Genomic DNA, 19,910 nt, shown 5'->3' with positions numbered 1-19,910 from the left:
TGTTCACTCGTCTTTCTCTCTTAAGCATCCCTTTGTCTTTTCTCATAGTCCCACCACGTAGGTGTTCCGTAACCGTCTGCGGTCATGGTCACGTAGGCCTTTTTTCGCGTAACTATTCGACTGGAGGAACATGGACACATTTAATGGATCGCTCAACCCGTTGAAGTTTCCACACCCTTTTAGCCTGTCGGTATTTAGGCTTCCTCGCAACATTGTTTATGGTTCACCTGATATTTCTTAGATAATCTGTCCACGATACTACAATTATATTTCGTTACAGGTTAGGCTGCTGTTTTGCTGTCATCTCGATATCAGTCTAACAATTGCTAAATATATGTAAATGAAATTGGTAAAAACAGATTACAATTATAATAGTTAACAATGAACTTTGCAATAAGAATAGTAACCCTAGAAGATGCATAAGATTTCATTCCGACAGCTTAATTCAAAATTTAGTAGCTGACAAACATACGTAAAAACTGAATATTTGCAAAGAAAAATAATTTACAAAACACAAATGCAAAATTTTTCTAACGGCACCAACGGGAGAATATTCTCTATACGATGAATAAAGTTCCGTCTAGTCATGTCGTTTCAAAGAAATCGGCGAATATACATGAGGAAAAAGGGAAAATACATGTCAAATTGGGATACTTTCTTTTTTTTCTGAAGGTATAAAAATAGAAACTATTTCATACTTTTTAGCGCACTTAATTTGTATAAATACAATAAAAATTATTTATCAATTTTTAACGTGTTTGAAAATTGGTAATATTTTTCTTGGGAAAAAATTCTTTTTCAGATATTTTTTTTGTTATACAATTTCTATAATATGTTTAAAGTACAATTAGAAATAACGTTAGTATATACATATTGTATAATATGTAAATCATATTGCTCAAGCGTTGCCTATTCGTATTCATTAGATTTTTTGACCTTGTTGACAATGTAAATGCAAATAAATACGTAAAAAATGATAATTGAGATGGGAGTATCTGAATCAAAGTATATATTTTGTCTCTTCTTACCATCATGTATCATAGCAGTTTCAAATCTTTTAGGAGTACGAACAGTGTTCGTAACGATTGCTAAATAACAACAGTTAAGACTGGATGCGGTGCTATGAAGGCCCTCGATAATAGGCGTAGCAGTTAGCAGTCATCGCAAGAATTTATATTTTTTTGTCTTTATAATCAACAAAAATAAAAAATCACTTTGGAAACCTAAAAGTGATCATTTGATTGTGCAAGAAAACTTACAATGAAGAAGCTGTATCTGTGCCTTGTATTACAATTATGCGTGCTGACCATGTCACAAAGAACTGCCTTGGATACGTCGATTCTTAATTATATCTATCGTGGATATCGTAATTGGATAACGCAATCGTACGGTACGTCTGTTTTAGTTTATTTCATATTACGTCTTTATGCATTAATTTCGTTTTCTTTTGGTTAAAGAGATACTTTTTGGAGGAAAATTGAAATATTGCGAATCTTATTTTTCATAGACTAATATTTCATTGTGAATATATATGTGTTCGCGATAAAATGATAAGTTGACGAATTCGTTTTTGGTAAAAGTGGACAAAAACTTGCACAGCACGGATCATTTTTCTTTTAACATGTAAATATTGTAGAGATTATATTTTTAAGTAACACACGCTCTGAATTCTGTGGCACTCTCTTCTGGTTCTTGAGATGAGGAATTTTCTAAACAGTACTTATTTCGAAATTCGTAACGAAACTAAACAGCAGTCCTGAAGTGTGTCAAAAGTGACCAGCTGTTAAATAAGTGTGAAATCTAAAGTTGTCCGTATTCCATTTCCATTTGTTCTTAATACTGGTCAGTCTTGTTATATGAGTATAAGAGGCAGCAACATCTGATTGTAATTTTAGATGGAAATTGGGTTTTGGTTAGGTTAGCGACGGGTTGCAAGGGGAGCAGTTGTTACCACTTGTCACCGAACGTATTTACTTTATAATAAAAATCTTGAAAATATACAATAGCTCACAAAAGTATTTAAACGGCCGCTATTAAAATTTTAGACAATTAAAATACACACGTTAAATTTAAGATCTGAAAACAATGCTCCAACTACTATCAGAAATAAGTATCAATATTATACTTCTGTACATCTAAAATTTGGAACAAACCCGATAACGTTTGTAGATGTTATGAAATCTTTCATTGCAGGAATGTACAGAAACAGAGTCGCAAAAGTAATTGAACGTCTAGCTGTTAAGCGATGTTAAACAATACTTTCGTATACAAAGTGACAAGAAAACATTGGCAGACTCAGTTGATGTAGAAATTAAATTGTACAGTGAGTTTTGTGCTTCGCTGTGAATAATATTATTTTGTGTGGTGATAATGTGGCGGCACACGACAACAAATACCGCCACTCGGCACTAAACAGCACCGGACGACGATAGTGTCACGTAAAATAATAAAGAAAAAGGAGAAGTAATTAAAAAAGGAACTTTTATTTATTTGCGATACACTTCCGAGCTCTAGGCGTGATTATTCAAGACTGACTTGGATGATTTTTAGGGTGAGTATTTAAATTCTTTTGTTCGTGGGAGAGGGAAAAGGCTTCGGTCATATATTTCTGAGAACGTATAGAGTGAGAGTGGGAAAAGGCTTCGGTCATATATTTCTGAGAACGTATAGAGTGACCGGATATTATCCGTTGCTTACTTATGCTAAGGCGCTTGGAATTTCGTTATCTTATCGCTTTGTTTAGTCAGATTTTGTCTGCGGTATTTCGTACGTGACATTCCCCCCTTCTTAGATTGAACTTGGTCCCTCAAGTTTTCCTCAGGAGACTCTTGTGGAATTGGACTCGGCGTGGCTCGAAAATCACAGCTGATCCCTCTCTTTCTTCGAAGTGGTATGAGTCGGTTGGGGTATAGACGTTGGATGTGGCGACCGGGGCGCTTGGTGGGGATGTAGCATCGTGGCTATTGATCACGGTTTCATTTCGACAGCAAAATAAATTAATACATGGATTATTTGGTATACATTTCTTGACGCATTTGAATACTCCTATCTTGTTTAGGCCGTGTACAATTAGATTCGTGTGTTTTACATGAATGATAAAAAAAAGAAAAAGATCGCCAATCTCATTTTTACATACCAATTATTCGACCGTGGGTGCTTATGCATTTTTGATAAATTTAGGATCCAAATATCTGCAGAATGCATATAATATACAGAAGTATAAAACGATATTTTAAGTACAACGTCTATTATAAATCTTAATTTCTAGTTAGATTGGTGTTAGGTTAGTCATAAAATTGCATAAATATCCACAGTTTACCAATTATTTTTTTTTTTTCTAACGTGCTTGAAAAAGCATTACATATCAAACTGTGCCTACTCCGAAGCGTCCCCTATAATGAAACCCTATAGTTATACTACAATCTATGTGCATCGTCGAAGTTTCTCGTACTTTGATTGACTATCGAAGGCTTTCGTGGCGTGCTAATGTCTAATCCTATAATAATATTGGCAGTATCGCTATACAAATATCCTTTCCTTCTAGTATCTCAATTTTATTACAGAGTAACACTAAATTCTAGAAATTCACTTCAACAGATTGAATCATAGGGAATTATTTTCTTCTGTTTCTTATCTTGAATACATATGCATGTTAGTCCTGGCATCACATTTCGCATTTGAGATTTTCACCAAATAAAAATGAAATTTTTCACGTACATCCTTATTAGTTTATAAAATAAATATTTTGTTAAGAGTTTATAGAAACAAACGCAAAATGTATAATCGAAAGCCAAGTAACGCAAGGTTCTATTAAAAAAATCAGTACCATATTATCATCCTGTCAGCAACGTAGAAAACCTATGTTTCCGTCTCATAAAATGCCGCTGTATTATGTTTACGGAATACTATTATAATTACGGGTAATGTGAATTTCCAATGTTTCATTTCCTCTTCTATAAACCTTCAATTTTATATACGATAGTTTTGCGATGCTGCAAATGAATTGGAGTTAGTACACGTGCGTTAATATTAGATACTCAACCTCAAAATTTGTCATAAAATAAATTTACAAAGAATATCAACATAGAAAGCACGAATAGCGTAACTTTTAATTCTCTTTTTTTTTTCGATCAGAAGAGAAATTTGAAACAGTAGAAACTTCTGTGTCAGACATTATTTAAACACGAATCCTTTAAGTTCTAGTGGTGTAATACTTATTTGCGCGGACATTATTCTGATAAAGAGGAGCGTCGACCTGGAAAGTAAGGTTTTAAACGATTACCGTGTATTTTCTTTATAATGTTATCAATTAAGATTTCGTAATAAGGGGTTTTGACAGAGTGGATTCTGTATGGTCCTAACCATTCAGTGTCCAATTTGTCCCTTTTGTGATCATTATGGATTAATACAAAATCTCCTTCTTTAAATACCGTTTGAATTCGAACTATCTTTCTCTTTTGGTCTCGAAGGTATCGTTTCTTACTGTTTATTAATGTTTTTCTCGCGATATCTAAATATTTATTTAACTGCTTTTGCCAGAGTGAGAACATATCATTGTAAGTTAAATTCGAAGTTTTCGCGATTGCCGATGGTAGGTTTGCGTCTCTACCGAACGTTAGTTTAAAAGGTGAAAATCCGGTACCTTCGTGTACGGCTGTATTATAACCCAAACATATGAAGTTTAATATCTCATCCCATTCTTTATCATTGTTATCATGCAGACTTGTACGGATTAAATCTTTTACTACGGCGTGTGTTCTTTCTAGAGATCCGTTTGACTGAGGGTGAAAGCTAGTGGTTTTAATGTGTTTAATCTTAAATGCCTCTTCGAATTTTAACATAAGTTCACTAATGAAGTTTTGTCCCTGGTCTGTTAGAATTGTCTTGGGTGCAGAAAATATGTAAATGTAGTGTTCTAAGAGTGCATTTATTATGGATTCTGTCCGTTGTGTTTTTAGTGGTACTAGGATCAAGTATTTTGTCAGTTCGTCATGTATTGAGAGTATAAATTGGTTTCCTTTCTTAGTTTTGGTCATAGGTCCTATGATGTCCATAGCAATTTTGTCGTTAGGTTGTAATGGTGTGTCAGATATTATTGGTTCTTCTTTCGGTCTAATACGCGTTAATTTCTCCTTTTGACAAGCTTCACATTTCTTTATAAACTCTTCGACTTTATTCAATAAATATGGAATTTTATATCGCTCCTTTATTCTTTGGTAGGTCTTTTGTACCCCTAAATGTCCTATCGTACCGTTATGATTTTCGTGAATTATTTTCTCTATCTCTTCCTCGGTTAATTCTTGGATTAGGTCCCACGCGAAAATGACAGGGTATCGGGTATCATTGAAATATATAAGTATGAGTTTGATCTGGTTTTTTTCTAATTCTGTAAACGTATTGTCTCCTATACCTACTTTCTTGTTATTTCGTAATATGTTGTCGATTTTCCGTAACCATATTGCCTCGTCGAACTCTCCTAATTCTGTTTTAGTTAATTGATAGAAGGATTGGTCGTTAGGTTTTATTTCTAATCGCTTTGGGATTTCTGACTTCTTTTTCCATGTATTAAAATGTTGTAAGAAATCTAATGTTACTGTTCCCTTAGGGATTTCTACCTTTTGAATCGCGTGAATTCTAGATAAGCTATCTGCGACTGGGTTTTCTTTGCCTTTAACGTATTCGATCGTGTATTCGTACTCCTCTAGTTTTAGTCTCCATCGCATTAATCTAGATGACGGGTCTTTGCAATTATTCAACCATTTCAAGGCTTGATGGTCTGTTCTAATAACAAATTTTCTTCCTAACAAGTATTGTCGTAGTCGTTTTAATGCCCATACGATAGCTAATAATTCTTTTTCTGTAGTCGTATAATTTTTCTCTGGAGGGTTTAGTGTTCGAGAGATGTAGCAGCACGGGTGTCCGTCTTGTGATAGTACGGCTCCTAGTCCTTCGTTACTAGCGTCTGTCGTTAATACGAATGTTTTAGAGAAATCTGGGTATGACAGAACAGGTGCTTGACAAAGTTTTCGTTTGAGTGTATCGAAACTGTTTTGTTGTTTGTCCGTCCAATGGAAGTTGGTGTCTTTTTTGTTTAGGTCCGTCAGGGGTTTGGCTATTTTAGAGAAGTTACGTATAAATTTCCGGTAGTATCCCACGAGTCCTAAGAATGATTTGACTTCGGTAAGGTTTCTAGGAATTTTAAAGTTCTCGACTGCTTCTATTTTCTTCGGGTTGGGTTTTACTCCTTCTGACGTTACTATGTGTCCTAAATATTCGAGTTCTGGTTTTAGAAATTCACATTTATCTGGTTGGATTTTTAGTCCTAATTCTCTTAGTCTTTGTAATACTATGGCTAAGTTCTCATTATGTTTTTGAATAGTGCTTCCAAATATAATAATGTCGTCTAAATATGCAAAGCAATGTTTATTAATTAATCCGCGAAGCGCTGTATCCATCATTCTTTGGAATGTGGCTGGTGCGTTTTTGAGTCCAAAAGGCATTCTGTTAAATTGGAAATGTCCTTGTGGTGTTGAGAAAGCGGTGTATTTCTTTGAGTCTTCGTCCATAGGGATTTGATGAAAACCGGATGATAGATCGAGTGCTGAGAAAAACTTCGCGTCACCTAGTTGGCTTAATATGTCTTCTATGTCGGGTAATGGGTAGGCGTCTTGGTCAGTCAGTTCGTTTAGTTTTCTAAAGTCAATAACTATTCTCCATTTCTGTTTTCCTGACGCGTCTAACTTCTTGGGAACAACCCATACTGGTGAATTGAAAGGAGAGTCTGATTCTTCTATAATGTTTTTATTTAGCATGTCTGTTACTTGTTCCTCGATTTCTCGTTTGTGGCACTCTGGTGGTCTGTATGATTTGGTGTTTATGATTTTGTCTTGTTTTAATGTGATTGTATGTTTTGTCAGATTAGTACATGGTAAAAGGTCTGTTTCTAAATTGAATACGTCGACGTAATGTATTAATATTTTCTCTATGGGTTCGCGGAGTTCGCGTTCAATATGATTTGTTCTCACTACGGTTTTAAATCTAGCAATTTGATCTAATTCTTTACTGTTATCAATGTCGTTAGAAATTTCATGGTTTGTCTCACCAGAATTGAAGAAACATACTCGCGTTGGTTTGCCTTCGAGGTAGATGGTTCGAACTCTTTTTTCGCCTGGTTGTATCGTTTCCGGTTTCTGAAAGTACAAAATATTATTGTCAAGTTTTAATCTATCGTTGGAGATTTCATATTGATACTTCTCTAAACAAGGTAGACCTATTATTCCATCTTGTATTAGGGGAAAGTCATCCGGTACTATATAAAATTTATGTTCCTTGCCAAACAATTTAGATATAATAAATTCGTTAGTGGTATATCTGTCTTGTCCCATGGAGAACATTCGAGGTTCGTCGGTCTTGAAGGTTTGACAGTCTACCTTGTCCCTTTTCAATAGGTTGATTCCTGCTCCTGTGTCGATGAGGTGTGTCTCGTGTCCAGTCCTTGTGTTAAACCGTATTGTGAGAAGCTTGCCTGTCGTGGTGTTGACTCTTGGAATTTTCTTTGGTCTTCCGTTGTTTTGTCGTAAGTTTCCGTTTCTGTGTTGTGTGTTTCGAGATTGTAGACTGCTGGTGGTCTCGGGTGTTGGCTGGGTGTTTGAAAATTTTTACACTGATTGGAGACATGTCCGATTTGGCTGCATTTGAAGCACCTCAGTTGAGTTCTTTGGGTAAGTGGCGTTCGCTCGGCTTGCTGGAAGTTTCTTGGCATTGGTTTAGGTATTCCTTGGAATCGGGCTTTAGCTCTCCCAATTGGTTGATATATTGTTCTTCCTAATCTTTTGTTGCGTTCGATCTCCCCTATGACTAACTCCGCCTCGAAAGCTGCATCTTGCGCTTCTTGGAGATTCTTTGGCCTTGTGGCTGATGTGCGTATCTCTATTTCGGGTTTTAAATTCAGCACGAAAATTTTGGTCGCTCGTTCGGTTTCAAGATCTATGGCGACTGCTCGGCGTACTGGATCGCGAATTTCATGTTGGAGCGCGTATATCAGTTCGTTGAGGTTGTGTCGAAACCTCTTCACATAATTGTGTACCGATTCGGTTTGTCGCGTACGTTGCAACTTATCACGAGCTCCATTGGAAGTAATGCTTACAGATACAAATTTTCTGAGGCTTTCAAATAGGTCCTCGTAGTTCTCGATTTCAGAGTGACGGATACTACGTTCCGCTTCTCCGATGATTCTTTGCGTCAAAATTAGTCGTAGTAATGTGCGTTTTTCTCTACATTCGGCTCGAGCTTCCCTTACCCGTTTAATGAACCCTTCTACTCCTATATCATCTTGTCCGTTGAGTATGGGGATAAAGTCTAAGCAGGTTTTTGCATCGTACATGGGGTTGCTACATCTTACTGATTCTTCTTCACTGTCCGTATCGTCCGCTTCGTTAGGTTTTACAGGTGGTTGCTTTCTCTGAATATTGCTGGTATTAGACTCATCCATCGTAACAAGGGAGCCTAACTCGGTAGTACCGTCACGTCCTAAACTTAATTTAGTGATATGTTTTCCTAATAGTTCTATCTCCGCTGCACGTTTTTTGTTTTCGGTATCGGCTATTCGTTGCGCCTCTTCTATTCGTCGCACAAGAAGTTCGAATCGCTCGAGTGTGGCACGGGTTGAATTGTCCATAACTTCGGTTGCAGAGGCAGTATTAACGGTTTCGATTTTATCTTTTCTCGGCGCGGACATGATTCTATTTAAGTTTACTGAGTCCGAACTATTGTTGCTATTTGAGCTCGAAACGCTCGAAACGCTTGAGAAACTTGATTTTCTCGTACGGTAGTGTACAAATGAATCCAGATTTTCGGCTTACCGTAGTAGCTATGGCCGTTGAGGAGTCTCTGGGATGTTTTCCTCTCTGGTTGGTTCCAGATTCCGAATCTTATTCGTAGGCTTGCTCTGCGCTGACCGTAGTCCTCTCGTCTAGTTTCACCGTAGTGGAACGTTGAAAGTTGCTGCAGGGCGTTGTAGTAGCAAAGATTCGCAGTGGTCCGCTGATCCTTCAATCTTCAATGATGCGCGTACGCCGAAATCGTAATTTCGTTTTCACTGAAGCGAATGGATCCTGGCAGGATCGCCAAAATGTCACGTAAAATAATAAAGAAAAAGGAGAAGTAATTAAAAAAGGAACTTTTATTTATTTGCGATACACTTCCGAGCTCTAGGCGTGATTATTCAAGACTGACTTGGATGATTTTTAGGGTGAGTATTTAAATTCTTTTGTTCGTGGGAGAGGGAAAAGGCTTCGGTCATATATTTCTGAGAACGTATAGAGTGAGAGTGGGAAAAGGCTTCGGTCATATATTTCTGAGAACGTATAGAGTGACCGGATATTATCCGTTGCTTACTTATGCTAAGGCGCTTGGAATTTCGTTATCTTATCGCTTTGTTTAGTCGGATTTTGTCTGCGGTATTTCGTACGTGACAATAGCCTTTGGTTACGAACGTTCGGGACCCGGGTTCGAAACCCAGTGCGTGTAGTTCGTTCCGATATCTAAATTAGTTCTGTGTAGTGTAGTTCTTCCACCTGTCTAAATTAGAAGAAAATAAAGTAGTACCCCAGCAGTGACATTTACATCTAGCAACTACATAACTATTACGGCCTATTCACCTCAATAATGAGATTCCAAATAATCTGAAACACAGATATTCGAAAGGAAATTGATATAAAAAGGGACACAAAGATGAAAATTACAACAGCAGGTCGCTAAAATATAAGATTAGATATGTACTTATGACACGTTATATTATCACAGAGTCAGAAATCGAAGAAACAGTCACAAACAAATATCCTACAGGCAGACCTAGGAAACTAATTAGTAGAGAAGAACAAATTATTATACTTTAATGAGTGAAATAAAAGGAATCGAAATATCTTGGTTCCAAAGTCACACTTAACAATTGCCAAATGTGTCAGTAAGAATGTTTATGTGGAATTTTGTTTATATATCATTCTGTCTATTCATTCCAATGATCGTTTCATAACTTTTACAGATGTTATCAGATTCGAACGAAACTTTAGATATAAAATCTTGATACTTGTATCTTATGGTGTAATTATAATATCATTTTTAGATCTCATGTTTAACGTGTATATTTCAATTCGAAATCTTTCGTGAACTACTGAATGTCAAGGTTAAGGTCATCGAGATTAAATTTCTCATTTTAAGAAAATTATGTTTCTAATACTTCAAAATTGTGTATCTCAAGAAACACAAAAGACAACATTAAAATTGAAAACGTTTTTTACTTAGAAATGAATTGCCTAAGATATATGCAAAAAAAAAAAGAAGAAAAAAACGGTCCGTGCTTTTTAAAATGTTTTTATCAATTTTTACCCTTTTGCCGAACGACCGAATAATAGTAACTATTTATGCAACTATAAAACAGATATTTATTAGCAACAACCTGTTAAGTCGTCGGAGAGATATAATATTTAATACAATTGATTGATAGTGACATTACTATAGTAATGCACATCTGATAAGAATATAATTTAGTTTCATTTGTCTGTCGTCATATTGTTGATTCTTCTAAACCTCATAAGATTTATTGATCTGTTCGCAAGTAATACTATGTGCAGTAGAAAAACATTGGATCATAGTAAAATGGAACATTTCATTACAAAGCAATTATTTACCTAAATTAATACACCTCCTTCTTTTCCAAAGTCGGTATAATACAATAATACAATTTTAATGTGAATATTTCATGAATTTCTCTCTACAATTTATAATTTTTTTTATACAGACATATTTATCATTATGTATGAATTCGATTAGTTTTCATTCTGCAAACGTGGTTAAATTATTTAAACACAGAAATCTCGGTAAAAAGAAGAAGTAGACGTCTTAGAAAAACAATTTGTTACACATCGCTGGCGCAATTACGCGACAGAAACAGAACTGAAATTTTGATATTTGAAAATCAGGAGTGCCAACTTTAATAAACTTCAAATAGAATACACTTTCGATTAGCGCAACGTAAAATTATATTTTTTCTATTATAAATTAGTCTAATGATGACATTTCTAGATTAGAAAATAAATTACGTTAAAAAAAGATCAGGTGATTTCATCCTTCTCGGTAAAGCAATCAACGAGTAAACATGTGAGTAGTAACTAGTAATGAACTAGAAACTAACATCTTCCATATTAAATCTGTATTGAGTACTCCGCGAACTCCGTTCATTTAAATATTTTCATTTCAGAGAATACGAGAAAATGTTTGGCATAAGGATTTCAAGATTTAAAGGACTAAAAAATGTGTAATATGATTTAAAGAAAATCAGAAAATCAGCGAAAGTCAGTTTTGTTTTATCGAAAACTATATTAATTTAGTAGATATTTTAACTTGAAATTTAACTTGAATTTATCATATTTAACGTATGAAAGTCAAGGAAAGTAACATCTGTAACATTTTTTTGGGAAAAATATTTTTCCAGACCTTCTTTTGTTACACAATTTCTATAGTATATTTAAAGTATAATAAGAAATAACGATAGTACATACACATTATACAATATGTAAATCATATTGCTCAGACTTTGCCCATTCGTATTCATTCATTTTCTTGACCTTGTTGACGACGTAAATGCAAATACATTGGCAAGAAATATAATTGAGATGGGAGTATCTCAATCAAAGTATATATTTTATCTCACATTATGATCATGTAGCACAACAGTTTCAAATCTTTTACGAGTACGAACAGTGTTCATACGATCGCTAACTAACAACGGTGAAGACTGGATGCGGTGCTACCAAGGCCCTCGATAATACGCGTAGCAGTTAGCAGTCATCGCAAGAATTTATATTTTTTGTCTTTATAATCAACGAAAATAAAATATCACTGTGCAAACTTGAAAGTGACCATTTGATTGTGCAAGAAAACTTACCATGAAGAAGCTGTATCTGTGCCTTGTATTAGAATTATGCGTGCTGACCATGTCACAAAGAACAGCCTTGGATACGTCGATTCTTAATTACATCTATCGTGGATATCGTAATTGGTTAACGCAATCGTACGGTACATCTGTTTTAGTTTATTTCATGTTAAGTCTTTATGCAGTAATTTCGTTTTCTTTTGGTTAAAGAGATACTTTTTGGAGGAAAATTGAAATATTGCGAATCTTATTTTTCATAGACTAATATTTCATTGTGAATATATATGTGTTCGCGATAAAATGATAAGTTGACGAATTCGTTTTCGGTAAAAGTGGACAAAAACTTGCACAGCACGGATCATTTTTCTTTTAACATGTAAATATTGTAGAGATTATATTTTTAAGTAACACACGCTCTGAATTCTGTGGCACTCTCTTCTGGTTCTTGAGATGAGGAATTTTCTAAACAGTACTTATTTCGAAATTCGTAACGAAACTAAACAGCAGTCCTGAAATGTGTCAAAAGTGACCAGCTGTTAAATAAGTGTGAAATCTAAAGTTGTCCGTATTCCATTTCCATTTGTTCTTAATACTGGTCAGTCTTGTTATATGAGTATAAGAGGCAGCAACCTGATTGTGACTTCAGATGAGTTTTGGTCAGGTTAATGACGGGGTTCAAGGGGAGGAGTTGATACCTCGCCACTGAACGCGTTTACTTTGTAGCATAAATCTTGAAAATATACAGTAGCTCACGAAATTTTTCACGTGCTATTAAAACTCTAGACAATTAAAATACGTTAAATTTAAGAACTGAAAACAATGCTCTTATCACTATAAGATAAAAGTATCAAGGTTATACATCTGTATATCTAAAATTTAGAACGTACCCGATAACGTTTGTAGAAGTTTCGAAATCTTTCGTTGCAATTGCTTGATCGGAATTTTGACATATCGCGTGCAACGTTACATCACAGATGAAGTACTTTTGTAAACTGTTTTAAAATGACTATTTTGTAGGCACAAGAAATGAAGATCGAATGTCTCAATTACGGAATAAAAACAACTTTGAAAAGGAAGTTCCAATGCACGTCCCATTTCATTGCAACGTTACAGGTAGTTAACTAAATTTATGATTATTGTTATCAAATGCTTCATGATATCATTTGTAAATATTATATCGTCGTATTTATTCTATAAAATCATTATTCAATTTAAATCATAGATTTCTTTTATTTCCAATAATTTTTGTAATTTATCCGAGGGACAATCGGTAAAATTCTGTGGCAGGAAATTACAGTGAAGAATACTGTTCTTCATAATTTGTGGTGATTATAAGAATGTCAATGTGATTTAGAGTTCATTCATAGTCTTGTCCTATTAATATCATTTTTAAAGATAGATATGTGACATTACGTCCTGTTTTGCGGCCAAGTTTCAGGACAAAAATACAACACAAACAAGAATACACAAAAGCTCCGCTCCCCTGCGGCTTAAATCCAAAAAACAAAAATAAACACAAAAACTGTAAAACCACGACACATAATATAGCATGGCTACGTCGTACCGTCGCGTATCGGTACTTTTGCCTAACACACTTTACTCAAATTCATTGTTTATTGTGAATTTCAAAAATGTATAAAAAAAAACAAATCTTGGCAAAATAAACGATTTAAAAAAAAAAAAATATGTGACATTACAAGCTCCTCGCCCTACTGTAATTCCAGAACTGATGCTTATTTTTTGAAGTTCATATGTATTCTAATGTCTTTACTTTAATTTGTTTAGCCGGCAGGTCTTCGAAAGTTCCCGAGTCGGTTCATCATTTAAAACCAGGAGACATAGATGTCATTGCCGCAATGGGTGATTCTTTGACAATCGGCGCTGGAGTTACTTCGATTTATACGTTTGAAGTGAACATTGAAAATAGAGGCATAGTAGGCAGTATCGGCGGTCAAGGAACTTGGCGACAGTACCTGACTCTCCCTAATATTCTTAAAGTTTGTTCATTTCTTACATCTGCATTGTTTACACATGTGATTTGTGTTATCGCTATAAATACGAATACTGAAATCTTTTATAGTCGGATTTCCCTATATGTAGGAATTCAATCCTAAATTAATAGGTTATTCACTTGGGGACGGTATAAGTACTGATCCAGCTGCGCAGTTAAACGTCGCCGAAGGTGGAGCTATGTCTAAAGATATGACTTTCATGGCCACATATCTTGTCAATAAAATAAAGAATGACCCGAGGATAGATATAAAAAAACATTGGAAGGTTCGTATATTCGTAGACAAAGTAATTATATACAATACATATTTACGATATGGCAGGTGGTGTTTTAATATGCACATAATCATTGAAATTAACAACTGATTAATAGAACATAAATTCGCGTAAAATCTAAATTATTCACCTTTACCATTTTTATTCAAATATTAAAATAAATATTACCCAAGGCCTTTATACGTTCATTAGTAAGGAATAAAGATTATAACGAAATTATTGGCATTATAATTCGAGAAGTACTTCACTGCAGTTCTGGTGAACTATTTTCAAGAGTTAATTACATTACCCTTTATTCGCTAGAAACACACTTGCTATATAATTGAAAATTATAATTACAATTTAAAAGGATTAGATGCAAGTATGAAATTGAGAAATTTCTTCCTTTTTTTAATGAAATTTATAATTTCATTTATTGTTTAATCATTTAAGTAATAATGTCTACATTTTTCTGTTTTCCAGTTGATTTCGTTGATGATTGGAAGTAATGATTTTTGCATTAATACGTGTGAAACATCTGCATGGTCCATGTTAAATGATCACAGAATAGATTTAATTAATACTCTTAGAATATTAAGAGACAATTTACCAAGAACATTCGTTGCTCTTATACCACCACCTCACTTAAAGGAACTGGTTGCTGCACATCAAGGAAGAGAGTCATTGCCGTGCTTTTTGTCATCCAGGATTGAATGTTCATGTTTGTTTGCTTTACAATTTAGGGATCAAAGACCGGAATATTATAAAATAATTGAGAGGTTTGTATAATTTTCCCAATTTAAGAAACTTTTTATATATTTTGTGCTTGAGGATTAAACACTTACAAGAATTTTGTTATATCATACTTTATATTTAATCTTAGTAATTATATATAAAAGGGGCTACAATTCCCATTTTAATGAAACTTAAGTATGTTGTGAAACTCAACTTTTTTCCTATAGCGGGTAAACTCACTTAGTTTCCGAAATATTTAGAGAAAGCTGCTACTACTACTATGTTGTATCTGACTTATAAGGCAACGTATGCGTCAGCATGGAGTGACCACTCATCTGACTCCATTTTTTTTTTTTTTTTTTTTTTTTTACTAACCCGAGACTACCTCGAAAACGTAAAAAAATCTTTTGAATGCACCAGTCTTACATGTAATAGCGGTTGTCAAAAACTATACAAAACCGAACTCTATTCTGGAAAATTAGTAATACTGAGCAATCCAATCGTCGCACCATGAGGAAGCTGACTACCATTAGACTTTAACGACGATTGCAAAGTTGAACAGGCATTTAGTTTTGCTACCTTTAAAAGGTAATTCATGTACACACTTTTGAGCTAAATACGAATTGGCCAACCATTTTTTGCTAGAACACACAGCTTTTGAAAAACTCAATTTTGAGAGAAAATGTAAGAAAAATTCAAATTCGCAACTTGGCGAATGATTTGCTTTTTATACTAGCAGCTATCAAGTTGCGTTTTGGAAAAAAAATACTGTGGGCTCCTGAATAAAATGATATGTACTGTTATTGTATTATAAACATTTAAATATTTGTAGATAATGATTAAAGCGAAAAGGACGCCTAGAACGTGTCGGTTTTTGGCTTAGATTTTCCAATTTATTTAAAAAATTAAAGGTTTACAAGAAAATCTAACACTAACACGCGATAGAACAGACATTTTTGCTAAGGAAAGCATCAATAAAGTTGGAAAATCATATTTTGTGTTCAATATAAATGGGAAAAAGTTTGACAAAATAAGCGGCGACGGCAATGGTACTCAATGTTGGCGAGTGTCTCACCTGTCGCTCAGTATAATGGAACCACAAAACGCGTGAAGCTATTAGCCGTGGACATTGAGTAACATTGCAGTGTCCCATGTTTGTCAAACCTTTTCGTTTTTCCAGGAATTCACCCGTTATACACATCGTTTCCCTGCAGCTATGATGTGTTTATAAAAACAGTGGATAAGCGATCGCATCACGCTGACGCATACGTTGCCATGGACGTGCATGTATAGGTAAGATTTAATATAGTATTACCAGCAGATTCTTGCAAATATCTCGGAAACTAAAATCGGGTAATGATATGTTTATAGTAAAATGTTGTTCTGAATGATGAGTTTTACATCATAGTTAAATTTCATCAAAATCAAAGGTGCAGCCGCTTTTGTGCCTAATTACCTTAAATTTATTTTATATTTAAGCGTATTTCATTCTTGGTATGTATTGGTGAATAACTTGAAAATTGAAAAGAGTTATTAGATAACGATATAGATTGATCACCTTTGAATTCAGTTCACATTAAGATATTATTGATGACTCGGGCTCAACTTTGGATGAAAAGACACTGATAAATATTTAATATATTTATAAACGTATATCATGAATACGTATTCAGACAACAAGTTCGTATTTCTATAATACATATCTAGTGATGTGACCGATAACGGTATCGGAGTTATCGACACCGATTTACGAATTTCAATCTGTTATCGATTAATATCAAATGCAAAGGTATCAGTTATCGATATTGAATCTTTTCTAATCGATACCAACAAGTATTTGAAACACCACAAACGTATCGATATTCGTCAGATACCGCAGGTAAGTACGGTACAGATTCTTTTTATCTTATTTTAGCTTTAAGAATCTGTATTGTAATTGTAATTGAGAACAAAGGAATTACGCTTTGTTTTCTACACTGTATCAGAATGTAGATCAGCGACTTACCGCATACAAGTCGTAGAAAAGCAGATTATGTCATTGGAAAATGTAAATCATCCTTGTAAGAAATATCACAGGTTAGACGTTAAATCTGCTTACTCATTAAAATCCATAACAGCAACTCGAAAATCGTCCCATTATATTTTCGAATAGAGATGATCAATGTTTCCTTTCGTCCATTGCCATCATAAGTAATTAATACATAATAGCGTATATAAACAATGTTTATACAAATTTGATACACGCACCGCGATTGTACCGTCCGGGCTAAATCGTATCAACTAAATGTCGCCGCTTCGATGGCTAACAAACTCAGCACTTTCGACATTTCGCGAGCATGCGCGGAAGTCGCGAGGAACGACTAGATGAGACGCGCCTAGTGAGATTTCGCGACCCGCGCAAGTGTGCCGACCGAGTTTATGTGTAACCGTAAACAACAAGGTCCCTTTACTGATCAACCAGAAGCTTGATGTTACGCAGGGGCTCTAACAGTTCGTTTCTCTTATCACGAAGATCGGCCAGACCTTTACTCTAACGACGCGTGAACGCAGAAATTATCGGAATGCAAAGAAGCTATTGATCAATTCCGTGAAAATGTCGTATGGATATAGTGTAAATAACCCTGCTTTCATCCTTCTTTTTCTCCGTAGAGGAATCATCTATAGCATCTATCCCGATTAGGAATGCGGCATTTATCCTAATTATCTTAAAAAGACGTTACATCTTTCCATTAGCATGCCGTATATCGGAAATCGTTAATTTTGGCAGTGGATTATTCCACATAATCTCCTACGTGTAACAAAAAGTATACTAGGAAGAACTACGAACTTTTGTTACTATGATAATCCAAATGATCACGAAGTATAATTACGAAGCCAAAATGATATACATACACTGAAAAAATGAGAAATCTTGGTAACTAACAAAGGAATTTTACTTCTGTCTTAGCGTGATGCGACAATTCGCCCCACAATCAGCTTATTTTTATTATTTCACTTTTATGCGATATTATTTCCCTAACAAATTTCAAGTAGCGTTTGATATCTATGGTAAGATGCATATGAAGAATATGCCAGTTCGTTTCATTTGTTTAGATGGCAAGAGATTGACGAAGAAGTCGCTAATTATCCAGAATTTCATAGAAATGACTTCACTGTAGAAATTTTACCGACTCTGAAAAATGCAAAAGTACCTCTTGCCGAGGATGGATTGACCGATCTCTCCTATCTTAATGCTGATTGCTTTCATTGGAGTCAAAAGCTACATGCACTATGTGAGTATAACAGATGAAATTATACAATTATTTAATGAGTGTTACGTTGATAATCAGAAATGTTTTGTGTTTCTCAAGATGCGAATAATCTGTGGAACAATTTGTTGGAACCATTTGGTAACAAGAGTAGAACTTTGACTACGTTATTTAAACAATTTCTGTGTCCTACTTCGGAAAGACCGTTTTTGGCGACGTATAAAAATTCACAGAACAACGAAACTTAAGGATGATTAGAGAAATTAAAAACAGTTTCTGTAATTGGTGGATGTATTATAATCTTCGTATTTGCCTATTTAAATACGACGAAAATCATAATCACCAAATGTTCTAAAATAAGGGCCAATGTTGGATCCATAGTAATACTTCATTTTTACTGTGGTATTTCAGTCATTATCATATTGTTCTTGTAATTTATGTTCTTTGTCATTAAAAGTAATAAAGAAAATCGATAATACGTTGACTAAGCAAACATTTCCCCAATCCTCGTCGGACGTTCAAATTCGACATAAAATTCAGCTTTTTCAAAGATGTTTCGTTTTTCCTATTTTTTCGTTTTAGTTAGTTAGTTGCTTATGTCTCCTTTTGCTTTTGTTTAAAATATATACATATATAGCATATCATTGGTATGTTCTGAACGTGAGTCGTGCATGAATCCAGAAATGAAAGAAAGGGTATCTCCAGTAAAGAATCTACTTTTCATATTCGCATAATCGTCATTTCCACCACAGGGGTCCAATAGAGTAACCATTCTTTTTTATTATTATTTATTTTGTACTTTACAATTTGTCCAGTTGGACATACGGTAAATTTTTCTAACTCATGTAATATGACCGAATGTCAGACATTATCGAGATAACGTATGTTTTCTTTTAAATTTCTTTTAAATTAAGCTTTTACCAGCGTATTTGTAAAATCTTTTTGATTCAAATGGGACCAAACACGGTATAATTTGAATTATATTTACTTACCAATGTGCATTTAATAACATTTAGCATAAGCAAATATGCTACGAATTGTATCGTGCTTTTTGTCATTTTAATTGGAAACATCTAACAAACAATTGGTGAAAGTAATATTACGAGACATATTTTATATGTTCGCGAACACTTCGACTCTCAGTCCCTCTTTCTCTTTCATTCGCATCATTCTTTTCTACGTTTGCTACGCTTAACGCTTCATTGTCACTGGCTTCAGAAATAGAATCGTTTCTACTTCTGTTTTACTCTCTAATTGCAGAATTTAGGTTACGAATTTGTTGTAAATATTGCAGATTTCCTGTATATGATTTTGTTACGACCGTTCGCGGAGAGACGCAGTCGCGAGGAAAACGCGTCAACGAGAGGTGTAAATTCTCGCTACGATTCGTATAATCGACGCCGCGAATTAGTCGTTCCCCTGTTTCGGTTAAGATAACAGAGGTGGTTCAATGAATTTAACACTGTATTAACAGGTTAATATAGCTTGTATATTTAACAATAAATTGTATAATAATAAAAGCGTCACAAATTATTTAGCGATGGATACAGTTAATGTGTTACAGAAATTCGACCCGACTTTACGATATCTCTCAATGAATTCGTTAGACTAAGCGACTTTAATTTTATTCGTCAGAACCTCTCGATGCATGCCGTTTAAATCTTCAAAATGATACTGATACCATTCGATCTTTTCTTTGTCTTCTCTGGGAGACGACCCCCACTACACTC

General features: G+C 34.6%; 1 protein-coding gene across 3 annotated transcripts; it reads left to right on the top strand.

Moving 5' to 3' along the window:
* The first annotated feature begins 1,023 nt into the window (after nt 1-1,023).
* LOC132915244 (phospholipase B1, membrane-associated-like) lies at nt 1,024-18,664 on the top strand. 3 transcript variants are annotated; one of them, XM_060975044.1, is made up of 7 exons: nt 1,024-1,390; nt 12,950-13,045; nt 13,718-13,929; nt 14,033-14,209; nt 14,681-14,976; nt 18,026-18,204; nt 18,283-18,664. In XM_060975044.1, the coding sequence occupies exons 1-7, from the start codon at nt 1,261-1,263 to the stop codon at nt 18,426-18,428; spliced, it is 1,236 nt and encodes a 411-aa protein (XP_060831027.1). In that variant the 5' UTR covers nt 1,024-1,260; the 3' UTR covers nt 18,429-18,664. The 3 variants fall into 3 exon arrangements, with proteins under 3 accessions (XP_060831027.1, XP_060831028.1, XP_060831026.1); XM_060975043.1 differs by lacking the exon at nt 1,024-1,390 and adding an exon at nt 11,791-12,075; XM_060975045.1 differs by lacking the exon at nt 12,950-13,045 and having other exon boundaries at nt 1,026-1,390.
* The last annotated feature ends 1,246 nt before the right edge of the window (nt 18,665-19,910 follow it).

This window comes from Bombus pascuorum, chromosome 16 (assembly GCF_905332965.1).
Source record: "Bombus pascuorum chromosome 16, iyBomPasc1.1, whole genome shotgun sequence".
NCBI classification, from domain to species: Eukaryota; Metazoa; Arthropoda; class Insecta; order Hymenoptera; family Apidae; genus Bombus; species Bombus pascuorum.
The sequence above is the reverse complement of the archived record's forward strand: the minus strand, read 5'-3'. Positions and strand labels throughout refer to the sequence as shown.

Coding starts and splice junctions, on each gene's coding strand:
- LOC132915244 (XM_060975044.1), top strand. CDS start 1,261: ATGAAGAAGCTGTATCTGTGCCTTGTATTACAATTATGCGTGCTGACC. Junction 13,930..14,032: donor CTCTCCCTAATATTCTTAAA/GTTTGTTCATTT, acceptor CCCTATATGTAG/GAATTCAATCCTAAATTAAT. Junction 18,205..18,282: donor TCAAAAGCTACATGCACTAT/GTGAGTATAACA, acceptor GTGTTTCTCAAG/ATGCGAATAATCTGTGGAAC.